Consider the following 21,534-nt stretch of genomic DNA (forward strand, 5'->3'; position numbering starts at 1 on the left):
CTCGAGCCGGTTTCTGAAACGTACCTACCCCACCTTTAATCTTCTTTTTGCCTTTGTCTTTGCCAGGCTGCAGTCTGTTTGAGAACTGTAAAGCTTGCCACAATGGAACATGGAAAGCTAATGACGACTTCTTCGTCAATGGAAAGTATTGCACAGAGTGTCGCCAAGGCTGGAGTGGAGGGGACTGTAAAAGTGAGTTACTGTATGGTTGCTTGAATGCAGTATGTGAGACTCTTTTTGGCACAGTACCATTTATGTAGGCCGAATATTCTGAATCAAATTGCTGATATGAGAAAATATGGTGCACAAGGTAAATATATTTTGGAAATACACATTGATGCAGTTGTGAACAAGATAAGATAAGATTGACCTTAAGTAATACCCATGGGGAAATTCCGGAGTGTTCTATAAGTGTTTTCTTTTATAACATCCGCACAACTCTTCGGCTGAATGCATTCTTACATTTTTTGATTAAAATGTAATAAATTACATGCAGAATCTAATATAAAGTCAACAAGTGAAATGAATAGTTAAGTCTCTATGCAAGGTGCTCATTCCACAATGATAGGGCTCTTGAAAACAGGCAATATCTGATAAATGTAAAACTGCTTAATGTATTACAACGCCTCTAAAAAATTGTTTATCCAGCATTTGTAAATATTTATTGGAACTGTTTTAATTATAAGCCTATTGTAAGTTAATGATCCATCACATAATGATTATAAGCTGTGGTTCACAGTGTTCAGATTGCTGCACCAAATCTGTAAAACACATTTTGAACACTAGGTGGCGCCAACGTTTTTTGGTTTGGTTTCTGACAAGCTTCAGTGAAAAATAAATACATGTAATTCAAAAATAATGAAGATATAATGGCTACATTTAAATGTTGTTAAAAATTGAAAACACATCGAGCTACAGCAACTCCCATAAGGCACATTATGTACTAGTGACATGTTGCTATTCATAGTGGAAAGAAAACCAGTTTACCTGCTGGTTAAATGCTCATTACATTTTACAATTGTTATCGTTGATGGCCCATAATTGGCCCTGTAATGCCATTCTCTCACGTACTACTAGTTTAAATAAATAAGGAGAAGCTTATGTTCAACCTCAATTGTCCTAGATAAGCAGTTTAGAGTCTTTATAGGTAAAGTGGCCAATCATTCAAATGTAAAGGCTGCATGATTTTCATTATCTGTTAAGGTAGCAGTGTTTGCAAACATGTTTGTGAATGGTTAAATTGTTAAACATTTGAAAATCTTTAACCAGTAAATGTCAAATTAAACCCAAGTGTCAACCTTCACCCCAGTCCCTTTTAGCAGCAAGGACTGAGAGAACTCAATTTGTTGAACATTTAATATCTTGTTCAGCTTTTGTATTCATCTGAAAAACACACATAACAGCATGACTCCCAGCATGATGTTTATAATCATGGTTTTTGAAGTGGCTCGTTGTATCCCGTCATCCCAATAATCTTTTTGGAAATGATCTGCCCTCTTAAACAGCATGCCACATTACTGATCCTGCTTTCAACTGTACCAATACTCAGTGCTACTGTGATAAACACACATTTGTTGAGAATTAAAGTATGCATTTACCAAGTGAAAGTGATTACAGTTCTCTTGTTGGTAGCATGTGGAGACGTCATTCAACGGGCCCAGGGTCACATATCCATGGAGAGTTACCCAACAAACACTCTGTGTGAATGGACAGTGCAAGTGGGGAGGGACAGCAGCATCGAGCTGAGGTGGGTCAATGTTTTAACACGTCCATGAACTGTGTCTGTCTTTACCAACAATACCATTTTATCAAAACATCAGTTTAGACACTCGCATATAACTTGAGCAGCAAATCCAAATTGTATATTCTGTACTTCCCAAACAGTGCCTTTTCACTGTAACCTTATTGTTTAAAACACTGGTACATTCACCAGAGGCATGCAAGAAAAACATAGTTTACATCACAAATGTAGAGACTTCAACATGGGGAGTGTCACAGATACATTCATCGTTTAAGCCTTTTAAATTGTTTAAAAAAAGTACATAATATGTGTTTGGTTATGCTGCAGGTTTTCACTGCTCAGCCTGGAGTCAGACCATAACTGTCGTTATGACTATGTTGAGTTGCGTGACGGCAACAATTTGAGCTCCCCTGTGATTGGAAGATTTTGTGGGGATCAGCTGCCTCCTCCAATTAAAAGCTCTGGGAACAACGTGCACATCCTGTTCTCTTCAGATGGATTCAACAACTTTGAAGGCTTTGTTCTGACATTTCAGGAAAGTTCAGGCAGGTATAATTGTTGTTAGTAATGCTTCTTTCACATAAGACAAATTAAAATAATTACACATCAGTATGATGCAATCTTATACAAGTACATGAAAATCATCACACTATAAAAAAATGTTCAGGTGTGTTTTTGCAGTAAAGGTATTGTTAAATTATTCTCATGCATCATAATGTGTGGTATTTTTCCACACACTCCGCATCGAAGGTCATTTAATATCTGGATTGGAATCTATCTATCTGGAATATATCAGTCTGATTTATTGTCATTCAGGATATATATATATATTTAAAAAAAAAATGTAATATATATTTTTAAAACCTTTTATGCTCTTAACCTTTTATTTTAGTTTTTTATATTATCGTATTTTATTCAATATGCTCCTTTAGATGTATTTTTATTTTATTTATTTTATTATGTTCTCCTTATAGCTTTGTGAAGCACCTTGAGATGACGTTGTCTTTAAAGTGTGCTGTATAAATCAAATGTATTATTATTATTATTATTATTATACTGCAGGTACTTACTTTGATTCTTCCTTCATGAGTACATGATACATATAATGCTTTGCTCTGCCTTCATGCATGCAGCACATCTCTTTGAGTGCATGCACCATGTTTGCTCCAGGACTTTTTTTTTATTATATTCTGCTGTGTGTGTGAGCAGGCTCCAATACAATGCAGTGATGTGAGACGGACAGTCAGCGACACAGATTTATCACTTTCATCCCTCCCCATTTGCCCCCTTTGAATAAAATCATGCATCAAACGTACATCCCATTTATCCAGTTTTTCCCCTCTGGAACACTTTTGCTATAGCTAACCTGAACATTATCACAATGTTACGATCACAATTCTTAACACTTTTAGTGCCCCTCTTAGCAATATTAAAGTAAAGCTTATTTTAATAAGCCAAAGAAAGGTTAAAGTATTTTAGCATATAATCAATTATTGGGGGGGAAAATGTATCGTTTTTGTGCTGGAAAACTTTAACTTTTGGTGGCCTCCAGGGCAGTATCCTGGGGCTATTAGTCTTTTTACTGTGTACGTAATAATTTAATAAGCAAATTGCTCATGCGGTGAATACAGCAATATTAGAATCATCTGCCAAAAATGTATCGAACATGAATGTCAAAGTAATAAATACTGGATCTCGTTGAGAAAATGAATAAGATCTAGTTAGATAATCTCAAGAAATGTATACAACAACCAACTGCTGGGCTTTAGTGCATGTTTCAAGCATTCACCTTCTGCTAAAACAGTTTTCCACAATATATCAAAACAACAATCTTTACTTCCCTACAAACATAATTTTGAAAAAGTTAGGTCTTCTTGAGAGAACTATACATCATAAACGGAATGGTTGCTTATCCAATCAGTGATTGCCACAGCAAGAGGTAACTCAACTTAAATGTTTTCCTTTTAAGGCAGAAAAAGTGTTTACATACCACAGCAGTTTTTCAACAAATCTGGATCAGTAGCTCAATAAGAGGATTGATGAGATTTGAACCGTTTTGTGAACTCGGTGAACTGTAAACATTTTGGCTGTACCTATTGTGATTTTCATTGGAATGGAGGTATCACCCACAAATTATCTTCACAGGTTCAGCCACCAATAATCCAGAGTGTATACTTCCAGAGAAACCTGTGAATGGGAATTTGCTGCCTTTTTATGGATCAAAGGAGGAGCTTGTATCTGTACATTACCGGTGTCATCTACCTTTTACACTGATAGGCTCCCAGCAGAGGATCTGTCTGCCTAATAGCACATGGAGTGGCACAGTTCCCATGTGTGTCAAAGGTAAACTCCACTTTCCACCAATTGGCACCTGGTTCTTATGTCTGATGTTTTTCCGGTTTAAAACCCACACAATTATTTGTCTTTGTCTCAAACACATAATTCATGCAGGCCGAACAAGCAGAGTCCGGTGTGCCCCTCCCTCTAAATTGCTCAATGGCTACCACAGACCTGCTAGTGACACAGCTGGAGGTGAAGAAACCATTGGGTTTTTCTGTAAAAACTCTTACATCCTAATTGGAAACCTCCAGAGTACCTGCCTCTCTAATGGATCCTGGAGTAGCAGGCCACCCAGGTGTTTGAGAGGTAGCTGTTTTCAGACATTAGGGTTGGGAATAAAATGTTACATACCCAAAGTAGCCTATTTTCCGCATCATTACAATGTAAGGACTGTACAACATGTGTCCAACATGCTGGAGGTCGTTTGCTTATGTGACAGCCTTATACCTGGAAAGCCACATTTTCCTGAGTGAAAAAGTAAAAATGAGAGCGCTAATATATATGTTGATATAATAATATTAATAAATAATTTTTCAACAAACAAATTAGTCCCTTTTAATGTATGCATAGAATTGTTTCAATATCCTCTAAATAATACATGCTTACAATTATTCATGCTACTAAAGTCATATTGTTAATGTCGAGGATATTCATAAAGCGATACCCATACAATGAGTCTCCTGCTTTATTTGCCCCTACAGCATGTCGGGAGCCCAAGGTGTCGGAACTTGTGCGACAAATTGTTGTGAAGCCACATCGGATATCAAGGTACTTAGATCCTGTTTTGTTAACTCAGTCTATAGCAGCATTATTTAAGCCCCGAGCCTGTTTTTCAGGTCTCAGGCTCAACAATGACATTCCCAGAACAAATGACCATATCTTCACTTCTAAAAGGGTTACATTAATAATCTTTTTTCTCAAAGCAAGGTTACATCGGTGAGTTGGATGTAGAAGTGTCAGAAGAATCAATATAGATGTTTTTATTTTAAATTAAATTCAGATTGAACACAGTAAAAAAATGTAAATTATTGTGTCCGCTCAAAAAAAAAAAAAAAAACTTATAGTGAAAACCACCCTTGAATGATGGGATGGTACAGTAAAAGCTTTAGGAATCCAAACTACAACATATAATAAGTACCCTGTATCAAAATTGATGCCAAACAAGTGAAATTTGACATTTTTAGAGAGATTTAGCAAAAAAAAAACACTTCTTCTAAATAATCTGTGGAACCTCAGCTTTAATCGGATATCTTATATGTGCAGCTACGATAAGTAATAAGGGTATCTTTTATCTTGAGTTCTGTGCCAAAGTGCGTTAGCATTTTTCACTCAGGGGTCATTTAGATGCTTCTTATGAGATTTAGATTAGATTAGATTAGAATCTTTAATGACCACACAGCCAGGCTGGTGGAATTCGTGTTCAGTGCAGATTATTACAGTTTGTTCCATACAATTCAACATACAATGTTGAACAGACAATAAAAAGTACAACACACAGCACACGGCAACATATCATAACATAAAGTTCAAGGTGTGGTGGATTGTTATTGTTCATAGGGGTTATTTAGAGTCCATTTAGTGTCTGTATTGCAAAGGGGAAGAAGCTGTGTTTGAAGCGGGCGGTTTTGGTGGACAGTGACCTGTAGCGCATCCCTGAGGGCAGAAGCTGGAAGACATGGTGAGCTGGGTGGGAGGGGTCAGAAATGATTTTCTTTGCCCTTGTGACAGTTCGTTGGTGGTGAAGTGATTCGAGTGATGGAAGGGGACTGCAGGTGATTTTTGATGCTTTATTGACGATACGTTGAAGTTTATTCCGGGAGAGGTTGTCTGAACTGATGTACCAGACTGTGATGGATGATGTGAGGATACTCTGGATGATGGCTGTGTAGAACTGGATTAGGAGATGTTTCCTCACTCTGTATGTCTTGATCTGCCGCAGAAAGAATAGCCTTTGGTTGGCTTTTTTGTAGATGTGGTTGGTCTTCCATTTGAGGTTATTGCTTATGTGAGTGCCAAGAAATTTGAGTGATTCTTGTGTTTTGTTTTGGTAAAAATGGTTTGTATCGTCAATTAGCTGAGATTATTCTCGTTAATCTGGTATAACACATTAATAGGTTCTTAAATATTAAGATCCCCTGAGACACAGTGTCATAAAAAAAGGACCTGCCGAGGGGGTCTTTGGGGCTTAACAGGTTAAAAAAACAAAAAATTCCTCTGTTTCATTTTTATTTTTCACTAACGCGAACAAGTAGGCTATAATAAGTAAGTAGTGATTAAATAAGTAGTATTATATTATATTATTATTATTATTATTATTATATTATAGTATTATATTATTATTACAGTAGTATATATTAAATAAGTAGTGATTGGAGGTTCATCATTAACCTTCCAAATGGTAGTTTGACCAAAAATCTAAATTTGCACAAGGAAATTAGCAATCAGTTTGCTTATAAAGGCAACAAGATGTGGTTGAAAGCTCTAGAACAATCTGTAAGTATGCATAGTAAGCGCCTTGAGCACCAGGAAAAGCGCTTTATAAATGTAATTTATTATTATTATTATTATAGTATACTGTTAGAAACATAGCGAATAACAGATTTGATCTTTTCCACAGCGAGAATCCAGACCAAAGAATCCCCCTTTCATCAAGATACAACATGCATGATCTTTTATCAGCTGGCTTTATTCAACTCAAATTGAATAAACAGTCAGAAAAAGACGACACCGGTTTCCTGGAGTTTCCTAAAGGTTTTCACCCAGTGCACACAAGGATTGGGTACAAATGTTCCTCCCCGCTATATCGCCCCACAGGTAGCACCCGACGCACCTGTCTGAGATCTGGCAGGTGGAGTGGTCGCCATATTTCCTGCTCACCAGGTGAGAGCAGCAACATTATAGACCCAGCTATTGAACTATAGAGTGAGACTTTATCAAAAGTAGTTGAAATGCAAATTAAAAAGCTGAACCTGTTTCAACCAATACTTTATGGAGAGTAATCGTTAGACAGATATTGTTTATAAGTTAACTCACAATTTTCATGACTCTTAAAGGTGGGGTAGGTAAGTTTCAGAGACCGGCTCGAGATACACTTTTTGTTATATTCCATGGAATGCTCTAAACATCCCGATAGCAATGAATATCTTAAGTGCTTTGACAAAAAATCCATACAAAAATGTCATCTGTGGAAGCCGTAGTACTGTACATCTGTGCACAAACTTATCTCGTGCCAACCCTGTCTCCTAAAAATTACGTTCCCACAGAACTAAACTGCATTCTGAATTACGTTTAGCTAGAAACGTATTTACTCCTACGTTACGTTCGTTATGAACGTATCTTAAATACGTTTATTTTCTACATATCTTTGCCATTTATTGTCTTGCTTATAATAATGATAATAGTTATTTATAAATATCATTTTAGAGCACACCTTTGAAATCGACAATCGGGCTCGATATATGGTTAAATTAAAATCAGTAGGCGAGGCTGTAATTTCGCCAGCTGTTACTCTCATGAGCGAGGCAGAAAATAATAGTTTTAACATGACAAAAAGCTGCTGTGTCGTTTATTGCACCTCAAACATTAAAACAAATCCAGAGTTACGTGTTTCTGTACTTCCTCTAAGAAGAAAGGACAGTAACAGAAGAGCTCTGTGGCTTCAGGCGTGATCGCCGTTCAAATGACAGCGTTGGTTTCCCCAAAAGTGGGCGGGGCTGTAAAGTGAAGTAGATTTTACTCTCATCTATTATTCAAAACCATTCTATTTATTCTAACGTAAATTACATGCCAGTGTTTTATCTTTTTATTTATTTGTTTTTATTTTAAATCGTATAATGTCGGACTTTTTTTGTCGTCTTTGAGGAAAAGAAATGGGGCTTCGAGCCTCAGAATACTGAAATCTGTATTTTTTAAAATCTCTTTCTTCTAATTTGTTATTCTTTTCTAAATAACACACTGTTATTTACTCAACAATAACACACAATTATCCTTGTTTTTATTTATTCGTTTAATTCTATAATCTTGGGCCTTTTAGCCGTAAATAAAGTCACCAGAAACAGACAGGACATTTCGAGATTTAGGATGGCCGAAGACACTACACTACCCATAATCCCCAGCTATCGTTTGGGACTACAGTCCCGTTGACAAACCCCGTGATGTTGCGCCAAGGTTACGCCGAGCGTCAAGCTCTTTGAAATGGAACGAAACCACGGCAGACTATTCAAAACTGGACTCGAACGCCCCACCAGAACTACACATGCTGGCTATTGTGTTTCGCAACATGTTCTCTATGGCACGTCTCTAATGGGAATTGTAGTTTTAAAAGACGTTTTTCCCAAATTTAGAAGTTGACAGTATTAAACTGTGTACAGCCCTGGAGGTTTAGGCGATAGGAAACACATTGGTGTGTACACATTTAAAACATGTAATTACTAAATGGGTGAAAATCGCTTGTATCCATAATGGGCAGCATTAATATATACTCACACGACAGCTCATTGTTACTTTGTAATTCTACTCCACTACAATTCAGAGGTTAACCTGGTATTTTTACTTCACTACATTTATTTTAGTTACTTTGCAGATTCTGATTAATGATGTAAAATATAAACAACCCTTAAAGCAGACTTTAGTTACACCTGAGTAAAATTCAGGGAAGGTGATTGTCAAGTGCCAACAATCAGGAGAGATATTTGATAGTTGGTGCTTGAGAAGACTAAACATTTATCTGCAGATCTTTATAAAGTATATTCATTACTCGTTATTCTAATAGTTAATTAAAAACTGTATAATGGCTATTTTGCACATCCCTTTCAAGATTTCAAGATTTTCTAAGGTGTATTGATCTTATACACAACTTGGGTCGCAGGTTCCTCAACAGCGCATTACAAGACATCTATCAATATGTGTGTACTGTATACCTCCACCATTAAACTGTCATATTCTGCACATTTCTTATACTATCTACTACATACATAAGAGTATAATTAATGTGTATAATATCAGTTAAAATAAGTGCTTCAACATAGTTAACATTGCAGGAAAGCAATATTTTAGACGTTAAGTACTTTGTCAGGCTTAATATTCATCTGTAGATAGATACCCCCAAAGCTTTTTTCTTGTTTAAAAGAAGACCTTAACCTAAAGTATTCTTTAATGTGTTAATAAAGGTTAATTCGTTTTTCTGTTTTGCACCTCCTCCTATTAATATCTGTGTACATCCGGCACTAAACTGTTTTATTGTAGAGATCACTTAGAATCTTCTTGACTTTTTATATTCTATATTTCTATCATTGACCTTCTACTTTCCCCCTATGAAAGTATGTACTCTTAATATTGTTTTAATCAAATAACATTATTCAACAAAAATAGTTCAATAACATGCTTTAACCACTAGGCGGTGCACACAAGGTACACACAGCATACTAATAATAACTTTGTATTATTAGTGTAGACACTTATGTATGTATAACATCTGAAGATGTGTAGTTTTATTCATGTTTTTACATAATTTTACAGGATATTGCTATACTATTTCTCTTGTTTTACTTCTACACATTAATATCTGATTTGTAAAACATCACAGACAGAAAGGCATATCCGTCATTTAATGGTAAGCTATTGAAATTGTGATTCCATAGATGTGTCTCCCATCACCCAAATCCCCTGACTATTCTCTCAACTCGGTATTTACATTCTGATATTCAAAGAAAATCAGTAATATCTTTAAAAACTACAAGTCCTTTTCTATCAGCTGTGCACCGTTATGGTGTAAATACAGCCTATCCCAATTGGATCAAATATAAAAGTCAGCCGAATTACTATTGATACTGCAAGGAGACGTATTTTGTGAAAAGAAATGCAAGATGTTGTTTAATTGTTGATATATTTATGATCCACGTCAAGTATTCAGTTTTGGCAGCAGTTCTCCTGTTTGTCCAGAAGTCTTCTCATCAGGGCTCTATAAATAAAGAACTACGGCATATGTGTAATATGTAATGCAGCCGAACCGTGTATTACAATGCCGTTATGTGATGACTTCCAAAGAGAAAAGCAAGAACACTCCGAATTAGGCATTATTTTATTTTTCGTTGTCGGATATCATATCTTATTAACACCATATCCCAGCGTGCATTGCGGCTAAAACATCCAATCAACAAGCTTCAAGCTGAGGATCTTGGGTAATCAGTTCAGTGGGTGGTTTGTGGTGTGTATCACTCGAAATGTCCCGTCTGTTTCCGGTGACTTTATTTACGGCTAAAAAGCCCAAGATTATAGAATTAAATGAATAAATAAAAACAAGGATAATTGTGTGTTATTGTTGAGTAAATAACAGTGTGTTATTTAGAAAAGAATAACAAATTAGAAGGAAGAGATTTAAAAAAATACAGATTTCAGTATTCTGAGGCTCTCAACCCCATTTCTTTTCCTCACAGACGGAAAAAAAGTCCGACATTATACGATTTAAAATAAAAACAAATAAATAAAAAGATAAAACACTGGCATGTAATTTACGTTAGAATAAATAGAATGGTTTTGAATAATAGATGAGTAAAATCTACTTCACTTTACAGCCCCGCCCACCTTTGGGGAAACCAACACTGTCATTTGAACGGCGATCAAGCCTGAAGCCACAGAGCTCTGTTACGACTGGAGCACACAAAAACTGATAGGACCCAAATGCACGACTCTAGACAAAAGATGATTCAAAAAAAGGTTTTACTGTGATGATAAAACAAGGTAATCCATTCACAAGGTTCAAAACGATCTGGCACTTGGCACAGGGAACACACAGAATATATACAGAAGCAAGGGACTCCACAGGTGCAAACAATAAGGGCGGGGCAGGTAATCAGGTCCGTGGACAAACAGGCAAGGTAGGAATCGAACTACCTGAAATGAGAAATGACAAAGTAAAACAGGAAATGGCAGACACGGACTTAATACTAACAGATCTGACGAGACACAACAGTACCCCCTCCTCTACGGCCGACTCCGGACGGCCCAGAGTCCTGTGGATTAAATCTGAAAAAGTCCTTTATCAGTTTCTGATCCACAACAAAACTTGCTGGTACCCAATACCGATGTTCTGGACCGTATCCTTTCCAGTCTACAAGGAACTGTCGGCCGCGTCCTCTCTTCCTGACTGCTAGCAGTTTCTTGACGTCATATATCAGACCGCCGTCTAACATCCGGGGGGGAGGAGGAGGCTTGGATGGAGGAACCAAACGACTCTCCCGAACCGGTTTGACTTTGGCAACATGAAAGGTCGGATGGACTCTCAAGGACCTGGGCAGGCGCAGGCGAACAGCCACCGGGTTAACAACTTTCGTTATGGGAAACGGACCCACAAACCTCGGAGCCAGCTTCCTGGAGGCCACACACAGGGGCAGATCTCTTGTAGATAGCCAAACCTTCTGCCCGGGTTTGTAGGCAGGTGCCGGACGACGATGTCGATCTGCTGTCTTTTTCATGCGAGCAGCACTCTTCAGGAGAACCTGGCGAGCTCCTGCCCAGACTCTGTGACACCGCCTCACCAGGGCATGTGCTGACGGTACAGTCACTTCCTTCTCTACTTCTGGAAACAGAGGAGGTTGGTAACCATAGGCGCAGTGAAAAGGGGAGAGACCCGTGGCAGATGTAGGTTGGGTGTTGTGGGCATACTCCACCCATATCAGCTGCTTGCTCCAAGTTGTGGGATTCTGGGACACCAGACACCGTAAACACGTCTCCAGTTCCTGGTTGATCCTCTCTGATTGACCATTAGCCTGTGGGTGGTAACCAGATGTGAGGCTGGGAGTGGCTCCTATCAGGCTGCAGAACTCCTTCCAAAACTGGGAAACGAACTGCAGCCCACGGTCTGACACCACATCTCGAGGAAATCCATGCAGCCTGAAAACATGAGATAAGAGCGCTTCTGCTGTCTCTTTAGCAGAGGGAGATTTGGGCATGGGGATAAAGTGAGTCATTTTGGTGAATCTGTCAACAACAGTGCAAATGGTGGTGTTACCTGCAGAGGGCGGCAGTCCAGTGACAAAATCCAGCGAGATGTCAGACCATGGGCGGCTTGGAATGGACAAAGGTTGCAGTAGACCCATAGGAGACTGGGTAGAGGTCTTATTCCGAGCACAGGTAGTGCAGGCTGCCACATACTCAGTACCTCCTTCTCCATTTTAGGCCACCAAAACCTTTGCTTTATCATGTACATAGTTTGTCTGATACCTGGATGACATGTTAATACAGATGTGTGAGCCCAGTGAATCACATCAGAGCGGACAGATGGGGGAACAAAGAGACGGTTAGGGGGGCCACCACTGGGTACGGTTTTTCCCTCTATAGCTTGATTTACCTTAGCCTCAATTGGCCATGTCACCCCTCCTATCACCTGAGTGGGCGGTAAAATGGACTCTGTCTCCTTGGAAAGAGCCTCTGGGTCAAAACGCCTGGATAACGCGTCTGGTTTGGCGTTCTGTGAGCCAGGACGGTAGGAGAGAGTGAAGTTAAACCTATTGAAGAATAAGGTCCATCGTGCCTGTCTGGAGTTTAACCTCTTAGCCTTGCGTATGTACTCCAAATTTTTGTGGTCTGTCCACATAATAAATGGCTGTTTTGCCCCTTCTAGCCAGTGCCTCCACTCATCCAGTGCTACCTTCACGGCTAATAACTCTCTATTGCCTACATCATAGTTCCGTTCAGCCGCAGTCAATTTACGGGAAAGGTAGGCACATGGATGGAGCTTACTGTCTTTCTCTGCCCTCTGTGAGAGGACCGCCCCGATGCCCTCGTTGGAGGCATCCACCTCCACCGTGAACTGCCGTTGGGAATCCGGGATGGTAAGTATTGGAGCTGTAGTGAAAACTTTTTTCAACTTCTGGAAGGCCTGGTCTGCCTGTGGGGTCCACACAAACTGAACAGAAGGAGCGGTGAGTACATGCATAGGAGCGGCAATATAACTAAAATTCCTAACAAACTTCCTCTAGAAGTTAGCAAATCCAAGGAATTGTTGGACTTTTTTCCTGGAAGAGGGTGTGGGCCATTCAGCCACAGCGCTCACTTTAGCAGGATCCAACATTATCTGGTCAGGACCCAGGATGAAACCCAGAAATTAAGTGGAACTGACGTGGAACTCACATTTTTCAGCCTTAACATAAAGTTGATTGTCCAACAACTTTCTTAATACCTGACGAACATGCGAAACGTGTGAACCTTCATCACGGGAAAAAAAAAAATCAGGATATCATCAAGATAGACAAAAACAAAATGATTCAAAAAGTCCCTCAACACATCATTTATGAGACCCTGAAAAACGGCAGGTGCATTTGTTAGACCAAAAGGCATTACCAGATACTCATAATGTCCGCTTGGAGTGTTGAAACCAGTCTTCCACTCGTCCCCCTCCCGTATCCTCACCAAGTGGTAAGCGTTACGCAGGTCAAGTTTTGAAAAGACTCTAGCTCCTTTCAACAGTTCAAACGCTTAGGTCATAAGCGGGAGGGGGTACCTGTTCTTGATGGTTATGTCGTTTAGGGGGCTGTAGTCGATGCAAGGTCTTAGGGATCCATCTTTCTTCTCAACGAAGAAAAAACCAGCTCCGGCGGGAGATGACGAGGGACGGATAAGACCCGTTTTGAGAGAGCCGTCTATGTACTCTCTCATAGACTCTCTCTCTGGAGCTGAGAGAGAGTACAGTCTTCCCTTGGGCAAGGGGGACCCAGGCAGGAGATCGATGGTGCAGTCATAGGTGCGATGAGGAGGAAGGGATGTCGCTTTAGTTTTATTGAACACCTCCTTGAGATCTCGGTAGCAGCTGGGTACGTTCGAAAGGTCAGGGAAGTCTGAGTCTTGATTATTTTCATGTTCCCTGTCATTGTCTATTATGGGCTCTCTGACAATTTCAGCAGTCTTGCCCCTGAAACACGAATGAGAGCATTCGCTTCCCCACCCCAAAACCTTACCAGTCCGCCAATCAATGTGAGGGTTATGTTTGCACAACCAGGGATAGCCCAGAATTACTGCATGCTGTGCAGAATTAAACAGATGAAAAGTAATATACTCTGAGTGTTCATGTTCAATAGTTAGTTTAAGAGGCATGGTTCTATGAGTCACTTTGCACATGAGAGTACCGTCCAGAGCGCTAGCTTCAAGTGTCTGAGTCAATGGCACGGAGGCAATTTTCAAACGTTTAGCTAACCCCCAGTCCATAAGATTAGCGTCAGCCCCTGAATCTACAAGTACTTTCAAAGCTATGCTGTGCTCATTATTACTAACCTCAACCTGGGTCATGGATCTTGAAGGGAAATCTGCGGTTGTCAATCGGCTCACCAGCACCCTCCGTCTTACTGGTAAGCCCCGTCTTTTAACGGGCAGGCTCCCAGGAAATGTCCCACAGTAGAAACAAACGCTCCCGGAGGCGCCGCTGCTTTTCCTCTGGAGACAGCCTGGCCCTTCCGAGCTGCATGGGTTCCTCTTCTGTGTTCCTCGAAGCAGGTTTCACGGTAGTAGAGGAATTGTGGGTCAGAAATCCGGGTCGTAGTGGAGATCGTGCAGGAGGTGGCGCTTTCCTGGCTTTCTCCCTTTGTCGCTCTTGCAGCCGAGTGTCTGTGCGTATAGCCAAGGCGATCATACTGTCCAAATCCGGCGGAAGATCAAGAGGAACAAGAAGATCCCGCACAGAGTCACTGAGTCCGCTCAAAAACATATCGTATAGTGCGTCTTCATTCCAACCACTGTCCGTGGCCAAAGTACGAAAATCAATGGCGTAGTCAGACACACTCTGATTCTGCTGGGAGATCTGTGTCAGGGCTCTGGCAGCTTCTCTCCCCGGTGTGGTTCGGTCAAAGATCTTTTTTATAGTCTCAGTGAATAGTTGGAGAGATTTACACATCGGAGACTCCCGTGCCCACTCCGCCGTAGCCCAGGCTTCCGCTCTTCCCGTGAGGTGGGACACAACAAACGCCACCTTGGCTAGATCACTGGGGAAAGCAGCAGGCTGGCAGGTAAAATGTAGGTCACACTGCGTTAGGAATGGACTGCAGTTACCGGACTCGCCCGAAAACTTCTCTGGAGGAGCAAGACGAATCATGGAAGCTGGCATGGAAAAAACAGCTGTAGGCTCTGGGGCTGGGGCAGCCACATTGGAAGGAGCGGCAGGCACACTATCCAACCGTGTGAGTACATTATGGAGCTGTTCAGCCAGGTGATTCATTTGTGTTGTAACTACGCCTCGAAACTCACTCTGGCTGCTAGTCAGCGTCATTACTCCCTGGTTTATGTCCTTCATTTCTTCCTCCTGCTGCCGCAGACGTTGAGCCTGAGAGCAGAGCGCTGCCCTCAGGGTTTGAGAGTCGGCTGAGTCCATTTGTTGGCCAGATCGTAATGTTACGACTGGAGCACACAAAAACTGATAGGACCCAAATGCACGACTCTAGACAAAAGATGATTCAAAAAAAGGTTTTACTGTGATGATAAAACAAGGTAATCCATTCACAAGGTTCAAAACGATCTGGCACTTGGCACAGGGAACACACAGAATATATACAGAAGCAAGGGACTCCACAGGTGCAAACAATAAGGGCGGGGCAGGTAATCAGGTCCGTGGACAAACAGGCAAGGTAGGAATCGAACTACCTGAAATGAGAAATGACAAAGTAAAACAGGAAATGGCAGACACGGACTTAATACTAACAGATCTGACGAGACACAACAAGCTCTTCTGTTACTGTCCTTTCTTCTTAGAGGAAGTACAGAAACACGTACAGTAACTCTGGATTTGTTTTAATGTTTAATGTTTTTAACGTGGTTTCGTTCCATTTCAAAGAGCTTGACGCTCGGCGTAACCTTGGCGCAACATCACGGGGTTTGTCAACGGGACTGTAGTCCCAAACGATAGCTGGGGATTATGGGTAGTGTAGTGTCTTCGGCCATCCTAAATCTCGAAATGTCCTGTCTGTTTCTGGTGACTTTATTTACGGCTAAAAGGCCCAAGATTATAGAATTAAACGAATAAATAAAAACAAGGATAATTGTGTGTTATTGTTGAGTAAATAACAGTGTGTTATTTAGAAAAGAATAACAAATTAGAAGAAAGAGATTTTAAAAAATACAGATTTCAGTATTCTGAGGCTCTAAGCCCCATTTCTTTTCCTCAAAGACGACAAAAAAAGTCCGACATTATACGATTTAAAATAAAAACAAATAAATAAAAAGATAAAACACTGGCATGTAATTTACGTTAGAATAAATAGAATGGTTTTGAATAATAGATGAGAGTAAAATCTACTTCACTTTACAGCCCCGCCCACTTTTGGGGAAACCAACGCTGTCATTTGAACGGCGATCACGCCTGAAGCCACAGAGCTCTTCTGTTACTGTCCTTTCTTCTTAGAGGAAGTACAGAAACACGTAACTCTGGATTTGTTTTAATGTTTGAGGTGCAATAAACGACACAGCAGCTTTTTGTCATGTTAAAACTATTATTTTCTGCCTCGCTCATGAGAGTAACAGCTGGCAAAATTACAGCCTCGTCTACTGATTTTAATTTAACCATATATCGAGCCCGATTGTCGATTTCAAAGGTGTGCTCTAAAATGATATTTATAAATAACTATTATCATTATTATAAGCAAGACAATAAATGGCAAATATATGTAGAAAATAAACGTATTTGAGATACGTTCATAACGAACGTAACGTGGGAGAAAATACGTTTCTAGCTAAACGTAATTGAGAATGCAGTTTAGTTCTGTCGGAAAGTAATTTTTAGGAGACAGGGTTGCTCGTGCCCTCATTGGTCATGTGCGCGTTTGTGTGTGTTGGAGGAGGGGCTCTGTAAGGAAGTAGCAGATTTTTTCCAGCTGTGTATTTTGAAATTCTAGCGCACTCGAGCTGGTTTCTTCAAAATTACCAACCCCACCTTTAAGTGTGCCGTTAGCAGCTCAGAAGAAACAGATTACACTACATTTTAAAATTAACCATCAACCCTGCAATTCCCACTTGTGGCCACAGTGTCAGTTTAAAGTTAAATAGGCTCACTTTTAGAGCATTACAGTAGTTTGGCGTTTTGGCAAATAGCTTTCTCTAGTCTAGAGTGTTAGAAGAAAAGATCGATAGGCTACTTAATTCACGTGTGCATGGTGAATATTAAACTAGAACCAAAATGTGGTTAACCTAGCATAATGACTATAAATCAGATTTACAGAACAAATTAAGATTACCCTATACATGAAGGGCCTTTAAATGTTTGAGAAGGCAGATGAATGATATTCATATTGTATTACCTTAAATTAGCTTACTGTATAAGAAATTAAAGGTTCTAACCAATATTATGCACATCCATTCAATTAACATTGTTTCTCCTCTGTGATTGCTACTTTCCCACAGTCTGTGGCAAATTCAACACTTCAAATCTACACAACCTCACAGACACGCTGTTGCCATGGCATGCAGCCGTCTATATCCGCACACCTGCTGAACATACTGGCAGCACCCACAGGCCCAGTGGAGAAGCCGTTTCTCTCCAGCAGGGGGCCTCAGAGGAGTCCACATTCTGGCTCCTGGCCTGCAGCGGGGCTCTGCTCACCCAGCGGAGCGTCCTGGTGGCCGCTCGGTGTGTGGTAGACAAGGACAAGCAGCAGACCCTCCACCCAGCACATGTAAAGGTTGTCACAGGCCTGCAGTACCAGACATCCAGGGGTCGTCAGAAAAGCCTGCACCACCTCAGGGTAAAATGCAGTCCGTTAGAAAACACAGTTTTGGGGAAAATCATTCAGACCCTTTTATATTTTGAAAAATAGGCTGAATTAGTTTAACCCTCCTGTTGTTTGGGTCAAATCTGACCGATTTACTACTTTCATCAATCATAACTTGTTTGTTTTACATTTGATTGCATTAAGGCTTTATGATATCCTTCACAGTATACATTTGAACATATACAATTGCTGATCACCACTTTCATCGAATTTTGGATGATTTAGTCAACGTTGTAACACCCATGGTGTTCCCGGTCAAAAATGACCGCCATAAAGAAAAGGAATTAGTAACCATCCGGATCAGATAAAACACACACACAAACACCCACGCACACACACAAACAAACACATAGTCTAGATGTGCCTTATGTGCCCTTCCCCCCACATGGATCACACCTGGCACACACAATACATGTTCAGTGTCTATTCTTTGTATATTTACTGAAGTTTGTCATGTGTACCAGTAGTCTGATGCAATATAGTTTGAAAGGGTGTTAAATCAAATTTGGTGATGACTAATGGTTTTTGTGTTAATGTAATAATAAGAGTTAATACAGGACCGGTCAAATTTTACCGCAAACACCAAAGTAAGGGGGGGAAAACGAAGACAATAGGAGGGTTGGATTTAAAGATGTATTTTCTCTCAAGATAATTGAAATGGCCATATTTCAGAGTGTAAAGTGCCAGTTGAAATAGCACTTTAAATAGTGGTAGAAATTGGAGGTATTGATGTCTAAATACCCAACAACTTTTATCCTCCCTTTAACCAAGAAGCCTACACTTTTAAATTACAAACAACATGCTTATAATGTTGTTTTTATTTCAATAATATGCAGTGCTAAAAAGTTTCTCTATGACTGCAAAATATACCAAACGGCAGATGCCGTGATAAAGTCATAAACAAGTAATGGTCATTAAATAAATATAATCTTCTGGATAGGTTTTTGTCCGTACCGTAAATGGAAAAGGAAGAAAATCCTTTGGGATTTAGATGTACACTTAAAGCTTTACCGGGATACAACTTTAATTGATTTTGGATTTGAAATCTCTGCGCATCCTGGAGCATATAATCTAACAAATATCCCAAAAACAACAAACGTTGGCTCAAAGTGACTTTAGGCTCTCTCAGGTATTCTAGCTTCCATGTTTAATCCCTTCTTCTCTCTTTCAACAGGTTTCAGATATTTTAGTCTATCCAGATTTTTACTCTGCACCAGACTCCCAAGTGGCTGTGCTTAAGCTAAGAGACAAGGCCAAGATCAGTGAGCGTGTGTTGCCAGTGTGTCTACCCAAAGTTCAAGGTGGAGAGGTCACAGCGTTTGAGGCTTACACTTCGAGGTGGATTTTACCAAACGATCACCTTAGCGGCAACACTCCCTCAAGCCGGACAAGACTTGTTGAGTTGGTTGATGTTACTCAATGTGAAAGGGAATTTCCCGAAGGAAGAGCCCACACAACAATGATCAGTGACAATACACTGTGTGTCATGAGGAAGTCCAGTCCTCAAAAGCCCTGTTCCAGTGTTATTCCAGGTATCACAACCATGCCAGCTGTGTTGACATCAACAAGCGGTGACTTGCCGGGTCACAAGGAGACTCAGGGAGCTTCAGGCTCTGGCTGGCAACTTCTTGGTTTAGAGAGTTATAGCTACAAGGAAGAGAACTGCCACCAACAGACTTACACAGTTCAAACAAGAATAGCTAATTTCCGAGACTGGATAGAGAAAAATATGAAGTAGGTTTACCCTCTCAATATGTAATGTAGAGCTGATTTATCTGTAACTTGTCAGATGGTCATTTATTTCCAGGTAAAGCTCACAGTGATGGTGGAGCAGACAGTGAAAGCACAACATTTGGCAACATTTGTACCTGCTCTCTGAGTCAATATCATGAAGAGTGGAACTCTACCCGTATATCTTATGTGTGCATGTCATTGTTCAGGATTTGAGCCACTTCAAAAAGCTCAACAGGATCTGCTTAACACACACAATCACATGCTCATGATGTGTGAATGTAATGTGGTGCTGTGTATTTTTCATAATTTTAATAAAAATGGTTTTAAAAATGTAAAGAAACTCAGCAGATGCCAGAATATTATAAATGATAGTTATTAATGACATTATCACTGTCAATTAAGAAATGTTCTTTAATACCTGATTATCTTTTAAGCCCTGTCTGGGTCTAGCTATCTCCAGGCTTCATTCCAAAAGTGAGTTAACCATTAGCAGTCAGGTGTTATTGTTTTTTATTTGGCATTTTTTTGCTCTGGATTACTTTTGATGTATATCTTATTTTGCTTTGTTACTTTAATTTGTTACTTTACTTTAAAATGCAGTTTATATTTGTATCATATAATGATTTATAATATTAAACAACACCATATAATATAAATACTATAATACAAAGCCATTTTAATATCCCAAAAATCCCTGATCACTGCTGGCTCCAGGCTCCAGACCTCTGAGTATCCAGGAGATAATCATTTTCCAAGAAGGATAAGTCATTATCTGCCAAGTAGGGCATACAATGTGCAGACTTGCATGCAATTATCTTCTGCTGAATTGTTATGAGACATAAGGACATTTTTCAATTCAGTTAAATTTAAATTCCCAATTTACATAGTTTACATGCATTTTCAAAGCAAAACTCCTGATCAGTTCAAATGTAATGATAGATCCTTTCCTTAATTTGTATGCATTTCCAAGCTGTTCATGTGTGAAGCAGTACATCACATATGTAAAGCATGTCCTAGCATCTATCACAGAACATACTGTATGCAGTACCTGTGTGTCTGTGGCGATTGCATGTGAAGCTATGCGTTCGTTCCTCTGTATACTGTCAAACATGTGCTGTCATTCAGAAACACTCTGAGAGGATTTGCTAAACTTAGCCATTACTCCTGAGACGTACACACCCGCTGTGCTCTCCGCGGCTTTGTGCAGGACACCTTTTAATCCCGGTCAATTAAACAATGAGTAACTCAGTAGTCTGTCTCAGATACTTGCAAAGTGGTTCCAACTGATGATTGTTCTGCCTAATTAAATTACTGAACAAAAGCTGCAAAGTCCGGAAAATGCATCAGACTCGACACAGAAACAAATCTCTAATACTGCAGGGCCCCATGAGTAAATTCATGCAAATTATAGAAATGCATTGCAAAGAGTATTACATTATCAACATTTCTACATTTCAATTGGAATTATGGGCTTTGGCCTTTAAATAGCAGTAGTCTACATTCTGTATGATGTCAAAATACAACAAAAGGGGAAAAGTGTGTTAATCTATTTCATACTTTAACTGAGAGAACACCCCACCCACACCTGAGAGCAAGCACTGACCTCTCATCTCAAATCCCCACCCTGTGCTGTACATTAGTGTGCACACTGTGCATGTGCAGGGTGTTAACCAATAACTGAGGGGAGGTGGACAGAATTTGTTTACCTTAGAGCATGAGAGGACGAACCTGCTGCAACACCTGTATTATTTCTCTCCATAAACTCTGCAAATCCTAATGCTTCTTTAATTTGACCAACAATTGAGGGACATTTTCTCCAATTAGGAAAGCCCACACTTTTGACGAAGACAAGACTTCTACAGGTGAGCAGTTTTTATCGACAACTTAGCCTGAGATTTTTTCTCAGGGTGACCTCTGCTTTATCCTCTGCAGAGTCATTCAGCATGTTGATGTTTCTCGTACTTAAGATGTTTG

General features: G+C 39.9%; 1 protein-coding gene across 1 annotated transcript in view; it reads left to right on the top strand.

Annotated features, from left to right (window-relative positions):
* pamr1a (peptidase domain containing associated with muscle regeneration 1a) overlaps positions 1 to 19,895 on the top strand; it is a 34,671-nt gene extending 14,776 nt beyond the window's left edge. Inside the window, exons 3-11 of the mRNA XM_034103609.1 lie at positions 67 to 192; positions 1,633 to 1,747; positions 2,069 to 2,286; positions 3,887 to 4,084; positions 4,193 to 4,387; positions 4,783 to 4,849; positions 6,699 to 6,961; positions 17,459 to 17,799; positions 19,001 to 19,895. Coding sequence (XP_033959500.1) covers positions 67 to 192; positions 1,633 to 1,747; positions 2,069 to 2,286; positions 3,887 to 4,084; positions 4,193 to 4,387; positions 4,783 to 4,849; positions 6,699 to 6,961; positions 17,459 to 17,799; positions 19,001 to 19,564 — 2,087 coding nt within the window. The 3' untranslated portion in view covers positions 19,565 to 19,895. The remainder of the gene's footprint in view (positions 1 to 66; positions 193 to 1,632; positions 1,748 to 2,068; positions 2,287 to 3,886; positions 4,085 to 4,192; positions 4,388 to 4,782; positions 4,850 to 6,698; positions 6,962 to 17,458; positions 17,800 to 19,000) is intronic.
* Positions 19,896 to 21,534: the final 1,639 nt, after the last annotated feature.

Source organism: Pseudochaenichthys georgianus, chromosome 3 (assembly GCF_902827115.2).
Source record: "Pseudochaenichthys georgianus chromosome 3, fPseGeo1.2, whole genome shotgun sequence".
Taxonomy (NCBI): Eukaryota; Metazoa; Chordata; class Actinopteri; order Perciformes; family Channichthyidae; genus Pseudochaenichthys; species Pseudochaenichthys georgianus.